The following is a 17,925-nucleotide window of genomic DNA, read 5'->3' as shown; positions in this document are numbered from 1 at the left end:
GCCTGGATCTCGTGGGGTGGTGCTTGTCTGACTCTTACGTTGGCGTCAGGGGGTTGAATGAATGAACGAGCAGTGAACAAATGGCCGACTGCAGGAGGGCAGTGCTCTTGCTGGACGCCTGGCTGGGGGTGGGGATAGCCTGAGCCTCTGCTCTGCCCCCTACCCCATCCCCCAGCTACCCAGGTGATGGCCAGGGAGCCCCGGCTCCACGGCCCTCGGGGACAGTGAAGGCCACTGAGGAGAGCTGCTGGCCTGCCGGCCGCTCCATCTAAGTGCACACAGACCAGGCCAGCGGGCAGTCAGGCGGGGCCTTTATTGGCTGATGCGCATCTACCTGTTGGGGCTGCCACAAGCGGCTGTGGAAGCATGCAGCCCCCCTCCCCCGGACCATGGAAGGGGCTGAGGGTACAGGGGTCAGAACTGACACAAAGAGCCCCGAACATCCAGTCAGATCAGGTAGCTCGACCTCAGGGTCAGAAAGCCAGCACCAGAAAACGAGGAGGGGTACAGGTGGGCCCCCCAGGTTTGGCTGGGGAGCCGGGAGGCGAGACTGCCCGCCCTCGTCATCCCTGGGCGTGTGGAGGGCTGGGCAGTTGATGAGACAAGCTCCAAACCTGCTGCCTCCTGCAGACCTGCATCACCCCATTTCACAGAGGGAAACTGAGGCCCAGGGCCCTGAGCAAGGCCTCACCTCTCACCTGGGCCGCGCCTCCCTCTCAGGCCCCAGTCCCTGCTGAGCCTCATAGGAAGCAGACGTGCGCTGGGTGCCAGGACCAAGACCCCCACCCAAAGGCCTCGGTGGTGGAAGGGACCCTGAGGATATTAATAAATACAGGCAGGCAGACCCCAGAGGCAGCTGGCCCAGGCCAGGCTGGGAAGGGAAGCCTGGCTGGCCCTCCCCCAGGGGCCACCACCGCCCTCAGTCTCTCTCGTCTCGGCTCCTGGGGGCCACGATCCCGTAGCTGGCCGCATGTCCTCTCTTGCCCCGCAGGAGGCTGGGGGTGCCCGTGCCGGCGAGGCTTGCCCCCGACCCCTCTGGTTCTGCCGGAGGGAAGAAGAGAGGGAGGGACGGAGAGAGGCCAGGTTAGTGAGGTCTGTGTGAGGCACCCACCTGCCCTTGGCCTTCCAGGGGTGGGGCTCTGTCATCTGGAAGCAGAGCTGTGGGAAAGAAGGGGGTCTGCAAAGCTGCTTGGTGCCCGTCCCCCTGGGAGTTACTAGCCCCTAACCCAACTAGAGCACTCAGGGCCTCTGCTTGATTTTCTGTGACAGGTGGGGATAAACCCACCATGTTTCTGAAATGCTTCGTATGTAGCGGATGCGCCATGAAAAAGTACTTTTTCATTAACATATTTTGGATGTGGAGGTGTGCCCTGAGTCATTCCCATTTCATAGCTGGGTAAACTAAGGCCAGGCATCACTCTTTCTCTCTCGTTGGGTTATACAACCCAAGTGGGGAAGGGTTTAGGAAGGCTAGGCTCTTGCCACTGACCTACTGTGTAGCTTCGGACCTCTGTCAGGGTCTCAGTTGTCTGACTGCTAAAACCTGGGGGATGGTCCAGATACAGAGGCCCTGGGCAACTCCAGTAATTGTTGAAGTCAGTTCTGATTTGGCTATGGTGAATTAGCTGGCCTCCAAAAGTAAAACTGAATAATTGGTGTTTTTCCCACCTGGAAAACTCCTACTCATCCTTCAGAACCCAGATCAGTACCTACCTCCTCCAGGAAGCCTTCTGTCACTATCACCTCAGTCCTTCTCAAATGAGGGGATAGGCAAGTTGGAAGGATGGACTGTTTTTCCAGAGGGAGAATCCCAGGATGGAGGACTTGGCTGAGCCTCTAACACCCTGTTCACAGAACCAACACTTGGACTCTGGTTGTGTATCAGATGTGCACTGAAGGCCAAGCGGCTGTACCCTCATAGTCATAACTGTCCAGTGTCCTGGCCCTGTGTCCCGTGAACCTCTGGACTGAGATTTGGGGCAGACAGGTATCTGCAGTCACAGTCAAGGGACAGTTCATGCCCCAAACCAGGGAGCACAGGGGGAGGGAAGCCCAGAGCTCAGGTCCCAGCATCAGCTCAGGCCAAGTCCTGTCCCCACCGTATTCCAGTCATGCGGCCTTGAGCAAGTCCCAGAGGAACATGGGGCTGACACTGCTGGAGTCACACTCCTGTGAAGTGTTTAAGGTGACCAGGAGTGGAAAGTGGTTTCACAGTAAATACTGGGTCTTGAGTGTCACAAGGCTGGGGTGTTTTCAACTCCTGCAGGTCTGGGCACTGTGAGTCAGTCCTGAGATGCTGTTCTGATATGACCAAATTCAGGGCCTTGGTTTTCCCTGGCCCCCCCTCAGTGCCTAGCAGAGCAGAGGGATCGGGGAACCTCTGCTGATGGAGCCCGAAGAGCTGGAGCTTTCGGCTAGACCTAGGGGACGCCGGGGGCTCACAACTCTCCGTGCCATTGTGGGAGTCACACGAGCCCTCTGAGCCTGTGTTTCTTCCTCTGTGAGGTGGGCATGGTACTGCCCACCTAGAACGCATGTTACAAGGACTGGGGATGTGGAATAGAAGTTCCCCGGCCCAGGTGGCCCAGGTGTGTGACAGCTGTTACTATTACCGTTCTCGATCACAGTCTAAGCGCGAGCCCATCTGTGCATGACGGATCAGTGGGGACGGCTCCATCCCCTCTGCTCCCCTGCTCCCCCAGCCCCCTTCCCGGCCACACTGAGTGGACAAGGGCCCTGCCAGGTGCCTGGCACTTCCTCTGTGGGCTGCTGAAGGAGGGCCAGGGCACAGAGTCAAGGCCACAGTGTGTCCCTTCTGGCTCCTGTCCCAGTCCTCCTCCTGAGAGGGGGTGTGGGGGCACCTGACAGAGAGCTGAGAGCCTGGGATTTGGTCCTTGGTCCTTCCTCTGGGAGAAGAGTAGGTCTGGGAGATGGTTGGATAAGTTTCTAGAAGTTGGGGAAGCCATGTGGCTCAGCAGCTCTGGAAGCAGACCCCGCACACCTTTCCACCCCCAGAGGGCGGGGCTCTGTGGGGGCTGCCCTCTCCCCTCCTCCTGGCACTCGGAGCCTTCCATGACTAACGCTAGAGTCCCATCTCGCAGGAAGGCTTCCCCTCACACACATCCTTTGGCGCACCTGTTCCCCACGCCCCTCATCTCTACAGATGCTGAAGACCCCCTGCCACCAAGGCAGGTACCCTGAGATTGGCCTCTGCACCTGCCCAGACCCAGCACGCAGCTGGTGTGCCCTACACTTTTGCCAAATGAAGGAGACGGCTCTGACAGCTCTCCTTCCTGCTGGGGGCCTCAGTTTCCCCATCTGTAGAACAGATATGAGGTTACGTGTGATATCTGAGGCCATGTGCACTGAAGCATTGAGAGATGGGGCGTCTGGGAGGAGAGTGGCTGTTGGGGCCTCTTTGCAGGTAGGAGAGGGTTAGCCCCAAGGGCAGTCAATCCCTGCCTCTCTCCAGGGCCACCACAGACTCCAGTTTAACTCGGGGAGACCTCCTTAGCCCCACTGTGTCAGCCAGGTGGGGCTAACCTCTTTTCATGCCTGCATTCAAGGACCTTCTCAAACGGGGCCCTGCCAGATCGTCTACCCTCAGCTCTCACCCCTCAGCAAACTCACGGAACAATCCTTCTGGGTTCTCTGGTCTCTTGGCTTTTGGCCATGCTATTCCTTTTGCCTGTTCACTTGCCCCCTATCCTTGTCTTTCAAGGCTCCACCTCGATGCCTCCTCCAGGAAGCCCTCCCGAGATGCCCTCTGCATGCCCCAGCCTGCCTCAGGAGCACTTCTGTGCTTCCCTAGTTGCCAGTACTCTCCCCACTGTGGTACTCCTCATCCTGGTTAACACCCAGGTCCAGGGCTCCCCTCCCCACCCGCCCGCAGCAGCTCCCTAAGCTCCTCGAGAGCAGGACTGTGTCTGTCTTATCTGTTGGAACCTGTCCGGCGAGGTACCTGGCACAGAGCAGGTGCTTGATCACTCAGGAACTAGTAACCAGAACCTTCTCTGTGCCAGACAGCATCTGCTGGCCGGATGGAAGGGCTGAAGAGGGGGTGGTGGCTGCTAGTCTGGATCCAGTGCTGGGAGGTGCCGTCTGTGTCCCCAGGCCCTTCCCAGGCCCTTCCTGGCAGGGGCTGCCCCTGCCTGCCCGCCCTGCCATTACCTGGCCAGATGATGGCTTCCAGCAGGGTGACCCGTCTGGCCAGGAGCTCCAGCTGAGCCTGCTGCTGCAGGAAGCTCTGTAAGCTAGGAGCCTGATGGGAGATGGAGAAGAGCAGACGGTGCGAGTCTGACCTCCGGGGGCAGGCTGGGCCAGGGAAGTGAGGGGGAGGGCAGGAACCTCCGTCAGGACCTAGGTCTCTCCTCAGGGGACGGGGCTCACTCGGCTCCTCCAGTGACCAGATGGGTGGAGAACTGGTGGCTGACTGCCTGGGGGAGGGTCTCTCAGCCCACTCATGGGGCACCCTGGGGCCAGGAGGGCCTGCTTAGTGAGCGCCCCTGGGGTCAGCGCTGGAGGGTGGTACCTAGCCCAGAATCCCCTGGGACTCGAGCCTGGCTGCGTCACCCACAGTCCCCTGCCCTGCTGGAGTCTGGCCCTGTGACCTGCTGGCCCGTGGACTTGCACACTGGCTCTGCCTAGAGTCTGGATCTGCTGCCCATAATCCTCCTGGTGGCCTGGGTTCTGATGCTATTACCCACAATCCCCTGTACTGTTGCAGTCTGGCTCTGTTACCCACAATCCTCTGCTGCCCTGGAGCTTGGCTCTGTTGCCCATCATTCCCTTCAGACTCAAAATCTGTCAGCCGTGGCATCCCTGCAGGCCTGGAAACCACATTACCCACAGTTTCCGGAGCCCCAGGTCTGACCACAGGGGTGGGGGCCCGGGTTTCTGGGGCTCCTCTCTTCCCCTGTGGACTCATGGGACCAGTCATCGAGGGATGGGTGGTCTTGACCTTTCACGTCCCCACCTGGAGAAGGTCAGGTACCTTCTCCGGCCTCTTGACTGGGCCCAGGCAGCTCCACCCTGGAGGGCCTGGGGAAGGCTGGCAGGCGGGGGCTGGGCTGTCTGTCCGTCTGTCTCTACTCACCGTAGAGCCCAATCATTGTTTCCAAGATTAAAACCCTCTCAGCTAAAATCTTCAAAGCCTCGCGTAGTTGGTGCAACCCCTCCCCCTGTGGAGGAAAGAGACAGATGCAGCCGTGAAGGGGGCAGGGGAGGGGGGCCCTGCAAAGCTTGTTGGAGGCCCATGCCCCACCCTGGACATGCACCCGCAGCCCCTCACCACCTGCCACAGCCCAGGGCCCACGGACAGCCGGAACAAGACTCGGAGAAGGCAGGAGGGGGTCAAGGCAGGCAGAAGCAACCCCCTTGGAAGGATCCCACCCAGCTGTCTGCTCTCTGCCCACAGCCTTGCACATCTTTGCTGCACTGGGGGCAGGGGGAGGCCAGTCTGCAGGGGCAGCCCTGCTGTCCCAGGGCCTGCCCTGAGGCTGCCCCAGAGCCCCAGCCGCTCTTCCATCTCTGCTGCCTGAAACCAGCTGCTATCACATCCGCAGGATTCCTGCCACATCCCTGGGCCACTTGCACTCTCGTTTACTTAGCGGTCTTTGAACTGACTCAGTTTTGCCTTCAATACTGTGTTTGTCTCAGCTAATTAACTCCACCAGTGGGATCAGGCTACTTTCCAATCGTCTTCCCACTCATGTCCAAATGAACATATCAGAGTAAAATCAGAAGATGTCTGAGTGGCATCACTGTTGGGAAGCTAGGCTTAAAATGCTGGCAAGGCTGAAGTCCAGGCCCAGGTGCCCCCTTCCCTAGTCCTTTTGGGCCCCTTCCTCACAAGGGCTCTGACGGCTCCAGGTCCATACGCTGCACACGTGGGAGGCAAGCCCTCAGCCCTGCCCTTTCGTCTCAGCTGAGTCTCCAGCACCCCTCAAACCCCTCCCCTGGACCTCCCTGCTCTGGGGTCTCCTGTCTCAAGTAGTGCTGACGCTGCCCAAGGCTCTGGTCAGGGACCGCCATCTAGCCCTCACCTTCACTTCTTCCCAGCGTCTGTCTGTCTGTCCTTTCCTCCCCCTAGCATAAGGCCCGTGGTCTTGTCAGAACTCCACACTCCTTCACTCCTTCCTTCCTCTTTCCTAGTCCAGACTAAAGACACTTCCGAGATGTAGAGATCTTAATTCTGACCGAGCGCCAGAACGGCGCAAACTATTCCAGCCCTGACATGTCTGGGAGCCCCTCTCAGGTCCTTTACTTAGTGCGGATTAAGTGAAGGGATGAGGTATAATACGCATCTTGGTACAATTGCTACCTTCAAGGTAGCTCTATCCCACAAAAAACATCTAACCAGAGTCCTCGCAATGTGGCTGTTCTGAATGAGCCCCTCGCCATGCTAGGACTGCCCCTTATGATCTGGCTGTCCTGTCCACATTACATGGATGGGACTACTCTCAGGCCACTGCCTGGCCGTGGAGCCGGGGGGGTCACCCTGAAGTGACCCCTCTTCAAGTATTACATCCATCTAAAAGTAGATGACCTTCAGAAACCACATTAAGCCGCTGGAGCAGGGACAGTGGAGAAGCTGATGAGATGCAGGAAGAGGGCAGCACCTCCCCAGCTGGTGGAGGGCAGTTCACCGGCATCTCCCCCTAGGGAACTATCAGGCAAATCCAGATGGAGGGGCAGTCTCCAAAAGACAAGCTCGAGAGAAGGAAGAGAAGGGCAGGGGGCCAGTTCGGGATTAGAAGAAACTAGCCACCTGACAACCAAATGCGATACACGAATCTTGATTTGATCTTGGATTTGTTTGGGTTTTTTTTTAAACCAGCTACAAAATGCATTTTGGAGATGACTGGTAAAATTTATAGTAGTGAAGCGAATTCGCTCCGTCGTGTCCGACTCTTTGCGACCCCATGGACTGTAGCCTACCAGGCTCCTCTGTCAATGGGATTCTCCAAGGCAAGGGATTCTCCAACCCACTGGAGTGGGTTGCCATTTGCTTTATAGGTAAGCTGTATATTAAGTGGCTGAATTCATGTCAGCCTTTTTAGGGGTGAATGTGGTACTATGGCTCTTTGGGAGAACGTCCATGCTCTTGCAAGACACACACTGATGTGTTGGGGGAGATGTAGATGAGGTCTGCAACTTACTTTCCAAAGGATTAGGAAAAAGGTCTGTAAGTATATACAGAGCGAAAGAACAGACATGGCAAAATAGTAATAACTGGTCAGTCCAGAGGAAGGGCATAAGGATAGTCACTGAGCCAACTTTTCTCTATATTTGAACATTTTCAAAGTAAAAACATGGGGGGAAAATGTAAAAAACCCCAATATTCTGTGTAAGTGGCCTGCTATTTGCACCGATGATGCCCCAGTGCCCCCAAGCCTGGCCTGCGTGTCCAGGGCCTGCTGGACAGCCCCTTAGCTGTCACGCAGACATTCCCCATGGAGAAAGCTTCCCCAGAAGAAAGCCAGCTGCTCCTGGCTGTCTTCTGTCCTCCTCTATTGTAAACATCTCCCTTAATTTCTCGCCCCCTCACCCCACAGCCAGACTGGCACCCACGTGTCTCTCAGCTCCACCGACATCTGTCCATCTTCACCGGCCCCCTCCCAGTTCCGGCCCCCACAGCCTCTTGCCAGGATGACGAGCCTCCTGTCTAGTCTCTCTTTCTGCTCCCACGTTGCTCCCTTTTCCCATCCATTCTCCACGGGGTAATCAGAGGGATCTTTTGCTAACAAAAATCTGACCACATCACTCCCCTACTTAACATTTCAATGCATTGCTCCCCACTGCCTACAGCACAAGCTTCACATTCCTCAACATGGCTTCTTAAGTCCCCAAAGCCTCTTGACTTGTGTCTCACTCCCTGCCTGTCAGCCTCTGTCGCTCCAAGTATTTGCAGCTCCTCAGACACCCCAGGCTTGCCCGTGCCCCAGGGCCTTTGCACATGATATTTCCTCTCTGCCTGAATGCCCTTTGCCAGGCCTCAGCCTGAGTCTCCTCATCCAAGAAAATGCGGAATTGCCCCCTGCCTTCACAGCTGAGCTCCCCTGTCCTGTCACTGCTAGTTACTGGTCTGTTCCCCCCCACACCCCTGCTGTGACCACTCTGAGGGTGGGGACTGTGTCCAGATCACATCTGTATCCACAGTGCCCAGTCTGCGGCCTGGCACCACCAAGGAGGTGCTTGGGGAAAGTTAGCTGGTTCCCCAAGCCCTGGGAAAAGCCTGGGCTTCAGTTCCAGCTCTGCCAACAATTCACTCTGTGGAGTTGGGCCTCAGTTTTTCCTATCTGAATAAGGGGTATGGGCTTTGGTCTGGACGGGCCAGTGCCTGCAGTGCACCCTCATGACCACTGGGTGTCACTGCTGAGCCACAGACAGGTCAATGGCTGCAAGCGCTTCACCAAGTGGGGACTAGCAGGTGGAGTGTGGGTACAGGAGCCCTTCCCCATGCGCACCTCATCCCCACCTGCCCCCAACACAGCTGGCCCCCCAGCCCCCAGAGCCTCATGCAGCCCCCAGCCCAGCAGGTTCCCACCCAGGCAGGCGGCAAGCAGGGACAGGAGAGCAGGTGGGTGAGGGGAAGGCAGGTGGATGGGCAGGGGCCCTGCTACCTCATGGCGGTGGGAGTCCCTCCCAAAGGTGGTTCTGAGTTTGAGGTCTGTTCTGAGAGAGCTCAGGCATCTGTTTTCCTGTTGGGCCCCCATATAGGGATGGGGCTGCCCAGCCTAATTCAGCCTTCACCCCACCTCTCCCACCTCCCCCAGGCCTCTGAAGAAGCCAGTGAAGGAGCCAGAGGGCTGGGATCTCCTGGGTCTAGCTGACCCCCAGCCCAGCTCATGCCCATGCTGACAGTGTGCTTAAGAGACTGGAGCCACTAGCGGGTGGAAGGTGGGGAAGCGAGTAGGGAGGCAGTGAGGGGCTGGGAGAGGCTTGCTAGAGAGGTAGCAGGGCCCCACGAGTCATGGGAAGACACAGGGGACGGCTCGTGCATGGTGGGGGGCTCCCACGGCTGTATCCATCACTGACCCACAATCAGGAGCAGAGAGGGCAGGGCAGGAGCTGGGTGCTCCCCATGTCTTCATTAACTAGTGCCTGCCAGGAAGTAGGGCGTCCCAGCCAGACTGCACCAGGAGGAGGGTGGGGGAGGGAGGCAGGCACAATGCCAGCCTCCAGAAGAACACCCCAGCGGCCTCTCCTGTCTGCCCCCATCCCGTCCATTTTCCAAATGCCTCCTCTGGCGGTGGTGGTTTCCGGGTCCCTGCATCGTGGGGCTTCTGGTGCTTCCTCCATGTTTCCTGGTGGGGGGCGTGGATTTCTAGGCCCTGAAATTCATTCACTGCAACTCCCTCTTGTGACGGTGAAGGCTTCTAGGTCCCCGTTCCCATTTATTCTGTCTTCTGTGCATGTCACAGTTTCTAGGCTTCCTTTGTGTACAGTGGTTTCTAGATCTTCTTATTTCATTTCCCATGGTTCTCTGGTGCGTATGACAGTTTCTAGGCCTCTCTTGCCCCTCCTCATGGGTCTCCTGTGTGTGTGATGGTGTTGAGGATCTTATGTTAATTGTACGTCTTCTGGGTACAATGGATCTAGGTCCCTTGACTTCATTCACCATGTACACTGGGTCCATGATGGGTTTCCAGGCCTCCCTGCCTATGATTCACCATTTCCGACGTGTACCATTTGTACCACCATTTCTGGTGGTGTCCAGTGCCCCATCCCTTTTACCAAAGGGCTCCTGTGTACTTCAGTGTTTCTGCACCTCCCTGCCTGTGCTTCACGGCTTTCCTAAGGCCAGTGGGCCAGGAGTGGCCCCCTCTTCTGTGTGGATATTGTTTGCCTGCTTCCCTTTCTTTTGCAGACAGGGGAGCAGAAGCCAAAGCCCTTGCTGGGAAGGGCTATGGGGGCAGGGCATGCAGTCTGGACTGGGTCAGCCCAAACCACCCAGGAGGAAGCGGCAGGGTCACCCTGGCCTGCAAAGGCCACAGAGAGAAGACAGAGACAGTGACGAAGACAGAGTGTGTAGGTCTGCTTATAAGGCTGGCCCTGCCCACTGGGGAGGGACAGGGTGCTGGGAGTGAGCAGGGGCTGAGACCTGGCAAGGCTCTCCCCAGGGAGACCAGGTTGCAAACGGGATTTGGATGGGCTGCCCCACCCCCATATAATCTCCTGAGTGTCCAGGGCAGGGGGGCAGCGGGAGGTCAGTGCTGGGCTAGAGCTTACCCAGTGGCTCTTCTCACCAGGGTCTCCTTTGGGGCCAGGTTCTCCCTGCGAGGAGAGAGAGAGGTAGGAGCAGTGAGAGGGAAGGAGAGAGGGCTTGGGGGCTGTGGGGAGAGAGAGAGAGGCTGAGCGAGGCTGAGACAGAGAGAGAGAAAGAGTAGCTTGTTGGGACTAACACCAGATAAAAATGCAAAAAACAAAAAACTGTTTGAAGGCAACGGAAAGCGATAAAGAGTAGCCAGTAACTGAAGGATATCTGACCTTAGAAAGAAGGGAACCGCACTGGGTAACACCCATACTTTTCTGGCTTTTCCTCTGAGGGCTCATCCCAGCCCTCTCCGCCTGGCAAATGGCTCAAGCGGGAAGCTTTGGTCTTCCTGGGCTGAGGAGTCAGAGGTTGGGGTTGAGACCGCCCGAGGAGGAGGAAACTGAGGGGAAGATGCTGGAAAGCAGGGAGCCACAGTAGGGAAGCAAAGTCAGTAGAGGCACTCTTCTCTAATCCTTGGATGTTCTGCGAACTGCCCATCCTAAAGTCACAAAGCTGAGGGCTTGCCCTCAGCTAGAGCAAAAGTCAACGCTCATCAGAGGGCGATTCTCTTCACTATGACATCTATATTGCCCCATATGCAATACAAAATTATTAGACATGTGAAGAAACTGGAAAATGTGACCCATCCTCAACAGAAAAATCAGTCTATAGAAACAGATCCATGGGCAACCCAGATATTTGAATTACTAGACATGGAGTTGGAAATATCTGTGACACAAACTATTGGGTGTAAAACAGGCTTAAGAATGTATTGTAAAACACAGGGAATATAGCCAATATTTTGTAGTAACTATAAATGGAAAGTAAACTTTAAAAATGGTATTAAGTTTAAAATTTTTTGATAAAATAGAGTAAAATCATTTTTAAATTTAAAAAAACCCATGACAAATATGTTAAAGAATCTAGTGGAACTGATATAATGGGTGATAAGATGGCAAATTTCAGAAGGGATGTGAAAATTATATGAAAGAATCAAATGGAAATCCTGGAAATGAAAATAATATTAGAAATAATTCACTAGCTGGGATTAACTGAAGATGGGCCATAATAGAAAGAATCAATTAACTTGACAACGGGTCCGTGCAATAATTCTAACTGAAGCACAAAGAGAGGAAAGATTTTTTTTAAAAATTGACAGAACCTCAGTGACTCATGGGAGCCTCACTTAAGTGTAACTGGAGTCCCAGAGGAAAGAAGAGAGGGCTGAAACAGAAAAAAACATTTGAAGGCACATCAACCAGGTTTTTTTTTTTTTCCAAGTGTGATTGAAAATCAAAACAGATTTCTGGCTTCTGGTCCAGCATATAAAGACCTTAGAAGTCACCATTCTGTCCTCACAATAAGTAAGAAGTTGAACAAACTGAAAAATCAACAATTCTTTGAGCCATCAAAGATGTAAGGTCACTAGGCAAACCATTGCCTCCAGCACCCCCCTGCCCCCACTATCCCAAACTGCAGAGACGGACAGGTGGGTCACAAGTGAGTGCCACAGGAGCCTTCCCGGGACCCCAGTGCCAGGGTGGTGAAGCCTAAAAGTAATTGCCGAAATGCTGGAGGCTCAGTGTGGACAAGTCCCAGAGCTGAAAATTCCCAGGGACTCAGTCTCTGGGTGGGGCTGATGGTGGAGTTGGGGGGCATGGCAGATCACTTCCATGAGTTTTACCTCCAGGAGTTCTAGCTGGCCCTAAAGTGAACCCTGGAGAAAAATCCCCGCCTATTTTTTTTTCCCGGGAAGAGGGGAGAAGAACCATCTTGAAACGCCCCAGAGCATTCTGGTCTTCTTAACAAGGTCTGCCCACAGGAGAAACTACTTTGCCAGAGCCTGACTCGCTGGGGTCTTATCTGTGCCTAATTAACACGGGAGTTGGGAAATACCCAACTTTAGCTAATTTTAGCCTGTGACGTGGAAGAAGGGAAATACCCCAATTCCAGCCCCCTCTGACCATCTTGTTCCACTTAAAGGGGAGAAACCAAAATAAAATTGAGAAGCACTGGTGAGGTTCACCATCCAGGGGCACAGGCTCAACAAAACCCTGAGACCTAATGATCCAACTACAGAGCACTTGCTCCTGACGCCTCGCCGCTGCCTTACTAAAGGCCTGCTCACTGCAGAGGTTTGCTGCTGCTGCTGTTTACTCGGTAAATTGTGTCTGACTCTTTTGTGACCCCATGGGCTATAGACCGCCAGGATCCTCTGTCCTGGAATTTCACAAGCAAGAGTACTGGAGTGGGTGGCCATTTCCCTTCTCCAGGGGATCCACCCGACCCAGGATCAAACCATGTCTCCTGCATTGCAGGTGGATTCTTTACCACTGAGCCACCTGGGAAAGTGAAAGTGAAGTCACTCAGTCACGTCTGACTCTTTGCGACCCCGTGGACTGTAGCCCACCAGGCTCCTCCGTCCATGGGATTCTCCAGGCAAGAATACTGGAGTGGGTTGCCATTTCCTTCTCCAGGGGATCTTCCTGACCCAGGGATCGAACCCAGGTCTCCTTCATTGCAGGCAGACGCTTTAAGCTCTAAGCCACCTGGGAAGCCCACATCACATCTACCTTTCAACAAAAAAATTACAAGACGTACTACAAGGCAAAAAACACAGTTTTAAGAGGCTGAATAAATATCAGAACTGGAGTCAGATAGACTATGTATGTCAGAATTATCAGACAGTCTTTTAAAAAAAAAACAAATACACAGAAAGAAAACTGCTAAGATTAATACCAAGGGCTTTCATGGGAAAAATAGACAACATTTAAGAACAGATGGCTAATATAAGCAGAGAGATGGAAATTCTAAAAGTCAAAGAGAAACACTAGAATTCAGCTGAAGGCCCTCTTTATAAGGTCAGTTAGCTCAGGACAATCACATTCTTCCCAGGCCTCTTAATAAATACCCCTACCCCAGCAAAGGCCCTTCTTGCTGGTATCAGAGACCAAGGTCCAGAAACACAAATCCAACAGAATTTCAGCCTTTAGTCTCCCAGATCACACCTTCCCTGAAGTCCTACCCAGAACAGGAAGAAAATCATGAGAACGCTGCCTCCAGTCACAGGCTCCTCAGTCTGCTGGCCAGGATTTCATGCTCCCTTAAAGGCTCTTTAAGGGAAGGAGAGAGTGACAGAGGAGGAGCATGGGGAAGAGTCAAAGGTGCTGACCAGTTCTGTTCCTTAAGCTTTTTGTGTTGGACACATGGGCCTAAGATTTAATGTTAGTTAGATTTTTCATGTTGAAAATATTTTGGTACCGTGGATAAGAATCCGCCTGCCAATGCAGGTGACGGGTTCAGTCCCTTGTCCGGGAAGATCCCACATACCGTGGAGCAACTAAGTCCATGTAGTACAGCTGTTGAAACCAGTGTGTTCTAGAGACCAAGAGCCACAGCTGCCGATGCCCATGTGTCTGTAGCCTGTGCTGCACGGCGGGAGATGCCACTGCAGCCGGAAGCCACGCACTGCAGGGGAGAGCGGCCACGCTCGCCGCAGCTAGAGAAAGCTCGCACCACCACGAAGGCCGAGCGCAACCGAAAGCAAAATCAATCAATTAGAATATTTTTCATTCTTCTCAAGCTCACATGGAACATTCACCAAGGCAAACCACATTCTGGTCCATAAAATGTATCTCAACAAATTAAAAAGAGTAAACACCATACATCGGGCTTTCCTGATAGCCCAGTTGGTAAAGAATCCACCTATAATGGAGGAGACCCCAGTTCGATTCCTGGGTTGGGAAGATCCGCTGGAGAAGAGATAGGCTACCCACTCCAGTATTCTTAGGCTTCCCTGGTGGCTCAGCTGGTAAAGAATCCGGCCACAATGTGGGAGACCTGGGTTCAATCCTTGGGTTGGGAAGACTCCCTGGAAAAGGGAAAGGCTACCCACTCCAGTATTCTGGCCTGGAGAATTCCATGGACTGTATAGTCCATGGGGTTGCAAAGAGTCAGACACGACTGAGTGACTGTCACTTTCACACATCATACAATGTGTGCCCGGAGACCATGCTGGAGTTAAACTGGAAATCCCTGACAAAAGATCACCAGAGGGACTCCCCTGGCGCCTGGTGGTTAGGGGCTACAGGAGTCATGGGCTCCATCCCTGGGGAAACAAGACCCTGCAGGCCACATGGCACAGCCAAAAAAAGAAAAAGATGATCAGAAACTCCCCAATACTTGGGGATTAAACAGATTTCTAGATGATACACAGGCCAAAGAATAAACCCCAAGAGAAATTTTAACATACTCTAAACTACATGAAAATAAAAATGCTGCTTAGCAAAATTTGTAAGAGACTGTAAACAGTGCTCAAAAGGAAACTTAACTATAAAAGTACAGTAGGCAAGACAGTGTGGTATTGGCTACCGAACAGTTAAATAGGTCAATGGAACAGCATAAGATGGGCCAGAAACTGGACCCACATAAATACTGTCGACAGAGCCTTGACAAAGGAGCAAAGGCAACGCAATGGAACAAAGACAGGAACGTCCCTGGTGGTCCAGAGGCTACGACTCTGTACTCCCAGTGCAGGGGCCCAGCTTCAATCCCTGCTCAGGGAGCCAGATCTCACATGCTGTGACTCAGGGTCTGCATGCTGCAACTAGAGATCCTGCATGCTGCCACGAAGGTGGAAGAGCCGTGGACTGCAATTAAGACCAGTGTAATTAATTAACTAATTCTAAAAACCTGGCTGAAAAATGCAAACACATGGATCTAGACACAGATCTCACAGTCTTCACAAAAATCAACTCAAAATGTATCACAGACCTAAATGTAAAATGCAAAACTGTAAACTATAAAATTCCTAGAAGATAACATAGGAGAAAACCTAGTGACCTCGAGTTTGATGATGGCTTTTTAAATGCAATGCCAGAAGCACAATCTATGAAAGAAATCATCGATAAGCTGGACTTTGTTAAAATTGCAAACTTCTATTCTACAAAAGTGAGTGTCAAGGTAATTAGAAGACAAGTTACAGACTTGGAGAAAATACTTGCAAAAGATATACCTGATAAGGGCTTCCCAGGTGGCGCTAGTGGTAAAGAACCCGCCTGCCAATGCAGGAGACAAAAGAGATGCTGGTTTGATTCCTGGGTAGGGAAGATCCTCTGGAGGAGGGCGTGGCAACCCAATCCAGTATTCTTAATTGGAGAATCCCCAAGGACAGAGGAGCCTGGTCGGCTACAGTCCACGGGGTTGCCAAGAGTTGGACACGACTGAAGTGACTGAACACACAGGCATACCTGATAAAGGCATATAACAGTATATCTTTGTATATCCAAAAAATACAAAGAACTCTTAAAAATTCAACAGGAAGAAGACAACCAAATTTAAAAAGTTCTTGCACAGCAAAGGAAACCATCAACAAGATGAAAAGACAACCTATGAAATCAGAGAAAATACGTGCAAACGACATATCCAATAAGGAGTTAATATCTGAAACATATAAGGAACTTATACAACTCAACAGCAAAGCCCCAAATAAGCCAATTTAAAAATGGGCAAAGGACATGGATAGACAGTTTTGCAAAGAAGACATATAAATGGCCAACGGGTGAAAAGATGCTCAGCATCATTAGTCATCAGGAAATGCACCTGCTGGGACATCTGTTATCAAGAAGATGAGAGATAATGAATGCTGATGAGGATGCGGAAAAGGGGGAGCCTTTGAATACTGCTAGTGGAAATGTAAACCGCTTCAACCATTATGGAAAACAGTATGGAGGTTCCTCAAGAAATTAACAACAGGGAGTCCACCCAAAGGAAGGGAAACCACTGTCTTGAAGAGGGACATTCACTGCAGTATTATTCATGATGGCCAGGATATGGAAAGAGCCTGCATCCACTGATGGATGGAAGGATAAATGCCACATGCAGTATTAACACACACAGTGGAAGATTATTCAGCCGTTAAAAGGGCGGGGCGGGGGGGGGCGGATCCTGCTGTTTGTGACAACATGGATGAATGTGGAGGGCATTATGCTAAGCAAAATAAGCCAGACAGGAAGACAAATACCGTATGGTGTCACTTATATGTGGAATCTGAAAAACAACCAAAAATGGTGAAGCCAGACACACAGTGAACAGTGGTTGCCAGGGACTGGGTTTGGGGGAGGGAAGGAATGGAAAAAGGTTGGTAAAAGGATACAAACTTTCAGTTATAAGAAGACTAAATTGTTTTTTTTTTTTTTCTTTTGGCTGAGCCATGGGGATTGAGGGCTCTTATTCCCTCAGCTAGAGACCGAACCTGGGACACGGCAGTGAAAGTGCTGAATCCTAATTGCTGGACTGCCAGGGAGCTCCCAGATGACTACATTCTAACCTAAGGATCTACTATATGGTATGCTGACCAGAATGAATTCAAATTTACTAGGAGTCTATCTCAAGTATTCTCAACACACACACATGGAGTGTTTCTTACACAAAACATTTCTCATAAAACTAAACTTACTTTTACCATATGATCCAGCAATTGCATTCATTGATATTTAACCAAAGTAACTGAAAACTTACACCCACACAAAGACCTACACCTAGATGTTTCAGTTCAGTCAGTTCAGTCGCTCAGTCGTGTCCGACTCTTTGCGACCCCATGAATCGCAGCACGCCAGGCCTCCCTGGTCCATCACCATCTCCCGGAGTTCACTCGGACTCACGTCCATCGAGTCCATGATGCCATCCAGCCATCTCATCCTCTGTTGTCCATCCCCTTCTCCTCCTGCCCCCAATCCCTCCCAGCATCAGAGTCTTTTCCAATGAGTCAACTCTTTGCATGAGGTGGCCAAAGTACTGGAGTTTCAGCTATAGCATCATTCCTTCCAAAGAAACCCCAGGACTGATCTCCTTCAGAATGGACTGGTTGGATCTCCTTGCAGTCCAACAGACTCTCAAGAGTCTTCTCCAACACCACAGTTCAAACGCATCAATTCTTTGGCGCTCAGTCTTCTTCACAGTCCAACTCTCACATCCATACATGACCACAGGAAAAACCATAGCCTTGACTAGACGGACCTTAGTCGGCAAAGTAACGTCTCTGCTTTTCAATATGCTATCTAGGTTGGTCATAACTTTTCTTCCAAGGAGTAAGCGTCTTTTAATTTCATGGCTGCAGTCACCATCTGCAGTGATTTTGGAGTGCAAAAAAAAAAAAAAGTCTGCCACTGTTTCCACTGTTTCCCCATGTATTTCCCATAAGTGATGGGACCAGATGCCATGATCTTCGTTTTCTGAATGTTGAGCTTTAAAGCCAACTTTTTCACTCTCCTCTTTCACTTTCATCAAGAGGCTTTTTTTTTTTTTTTCAAGAGGCTTTTTAGTTCCTCTTCACTTTCTGCCATTAGGGTGGTGTCATCTGCATATCTGAGGTTATTGATATTTCGCCCGGCAATCTTGATTCCAGCTTGTGTTTCTCCCAGTCCAGCGTTTCTCATGATGTACTCTGCAGAGAAGTTAAATAACCAGAGTGACAATATATAGCCTTGACGTACTCCTTTTCCTATTTGGAACCAGTCTGTTGTTCCATGTCCAGCTCTAACTGTTGCTTCCTGAGCTGAATACAGATTTCTCAAGAGGCAGGTCACAGCGGCTTTATTCACTATTGCCAAAACTTGGAAGCAACCAAGATGTCCTTCGTAGGTGAATGGATAAATGAACTGCGGCAC

General features: G+C 52.2%; 1 protein-coding gene across 16 annotated transcripts in view; it reads right to left on the bottom strand.

Annotated features, from left to right (window-relative positions):
• Nucleotides 1-294: 294 nt before the first annotated feature.
• The window catches only part of EMID1 (EMI domain containing 1), a 40,877-nt gene continuing 23,246 nt past the window's right edge, over nucleotides 295-17,925 (bottom strand). For 2 of the 16 annotated variants that reach the window (XR_011249805.1, XR_011249808.1), the window contains 4 exons: nucleotides 10,234-10,278; nucleotides 5,096-5,180; nucleotides 4,171-4,261; nucleotides 295-1,041 (listed from right to left, as the gene is read on the bottom strand). Coding sequence is in view for 9 of the 16 variants with exons in the window: in XM_069556904.1 (XP_069413005.1) it covers nucleotides 920-1,041; nucleotides 5,096-5,180; nucleotides 8,625-8,702; nucleotides 10,234-10,278 (330 nt within the window). In the remaining 7 variants the exon portion in view is untranslated. Of the gene's footprint in view, nucleotides 1,042-1,713; nucleotides 1,845-4,170; nucleotides 4,262-5,095; nucleotides 5,181-8,624; nucleotides 8,703-10,233; nucleotides 10,279-17,925 lie in introns of all 16 variants that reach the window. The other 14 variants (XM_069556904.1, XM_069556905.1, XM_069556908.1 and 11 more) reach the window with 10 other exon arrangements.

Source organism: Ovis canadensis, chromosome 17 (genome assembly GCF_042477335.2).
Source record: "Ovis canadensis isolate MfBH-ARS-UI-01 breed Bighorn chromosome 17, ARS-UI_OviCan_v2, whole genome shotgun sequence".
NCBI classification, from domain to species: Eukaryota; Metazoa; Chordata; class Mammalia; order Artiodactyla; family Bovidae; genus Ovis; species Ovis canadensis.
Note: the sequence above shows the minus strand (reverse complement) of the source record. Positions and strands in the feature narration are given on the sequence as shown.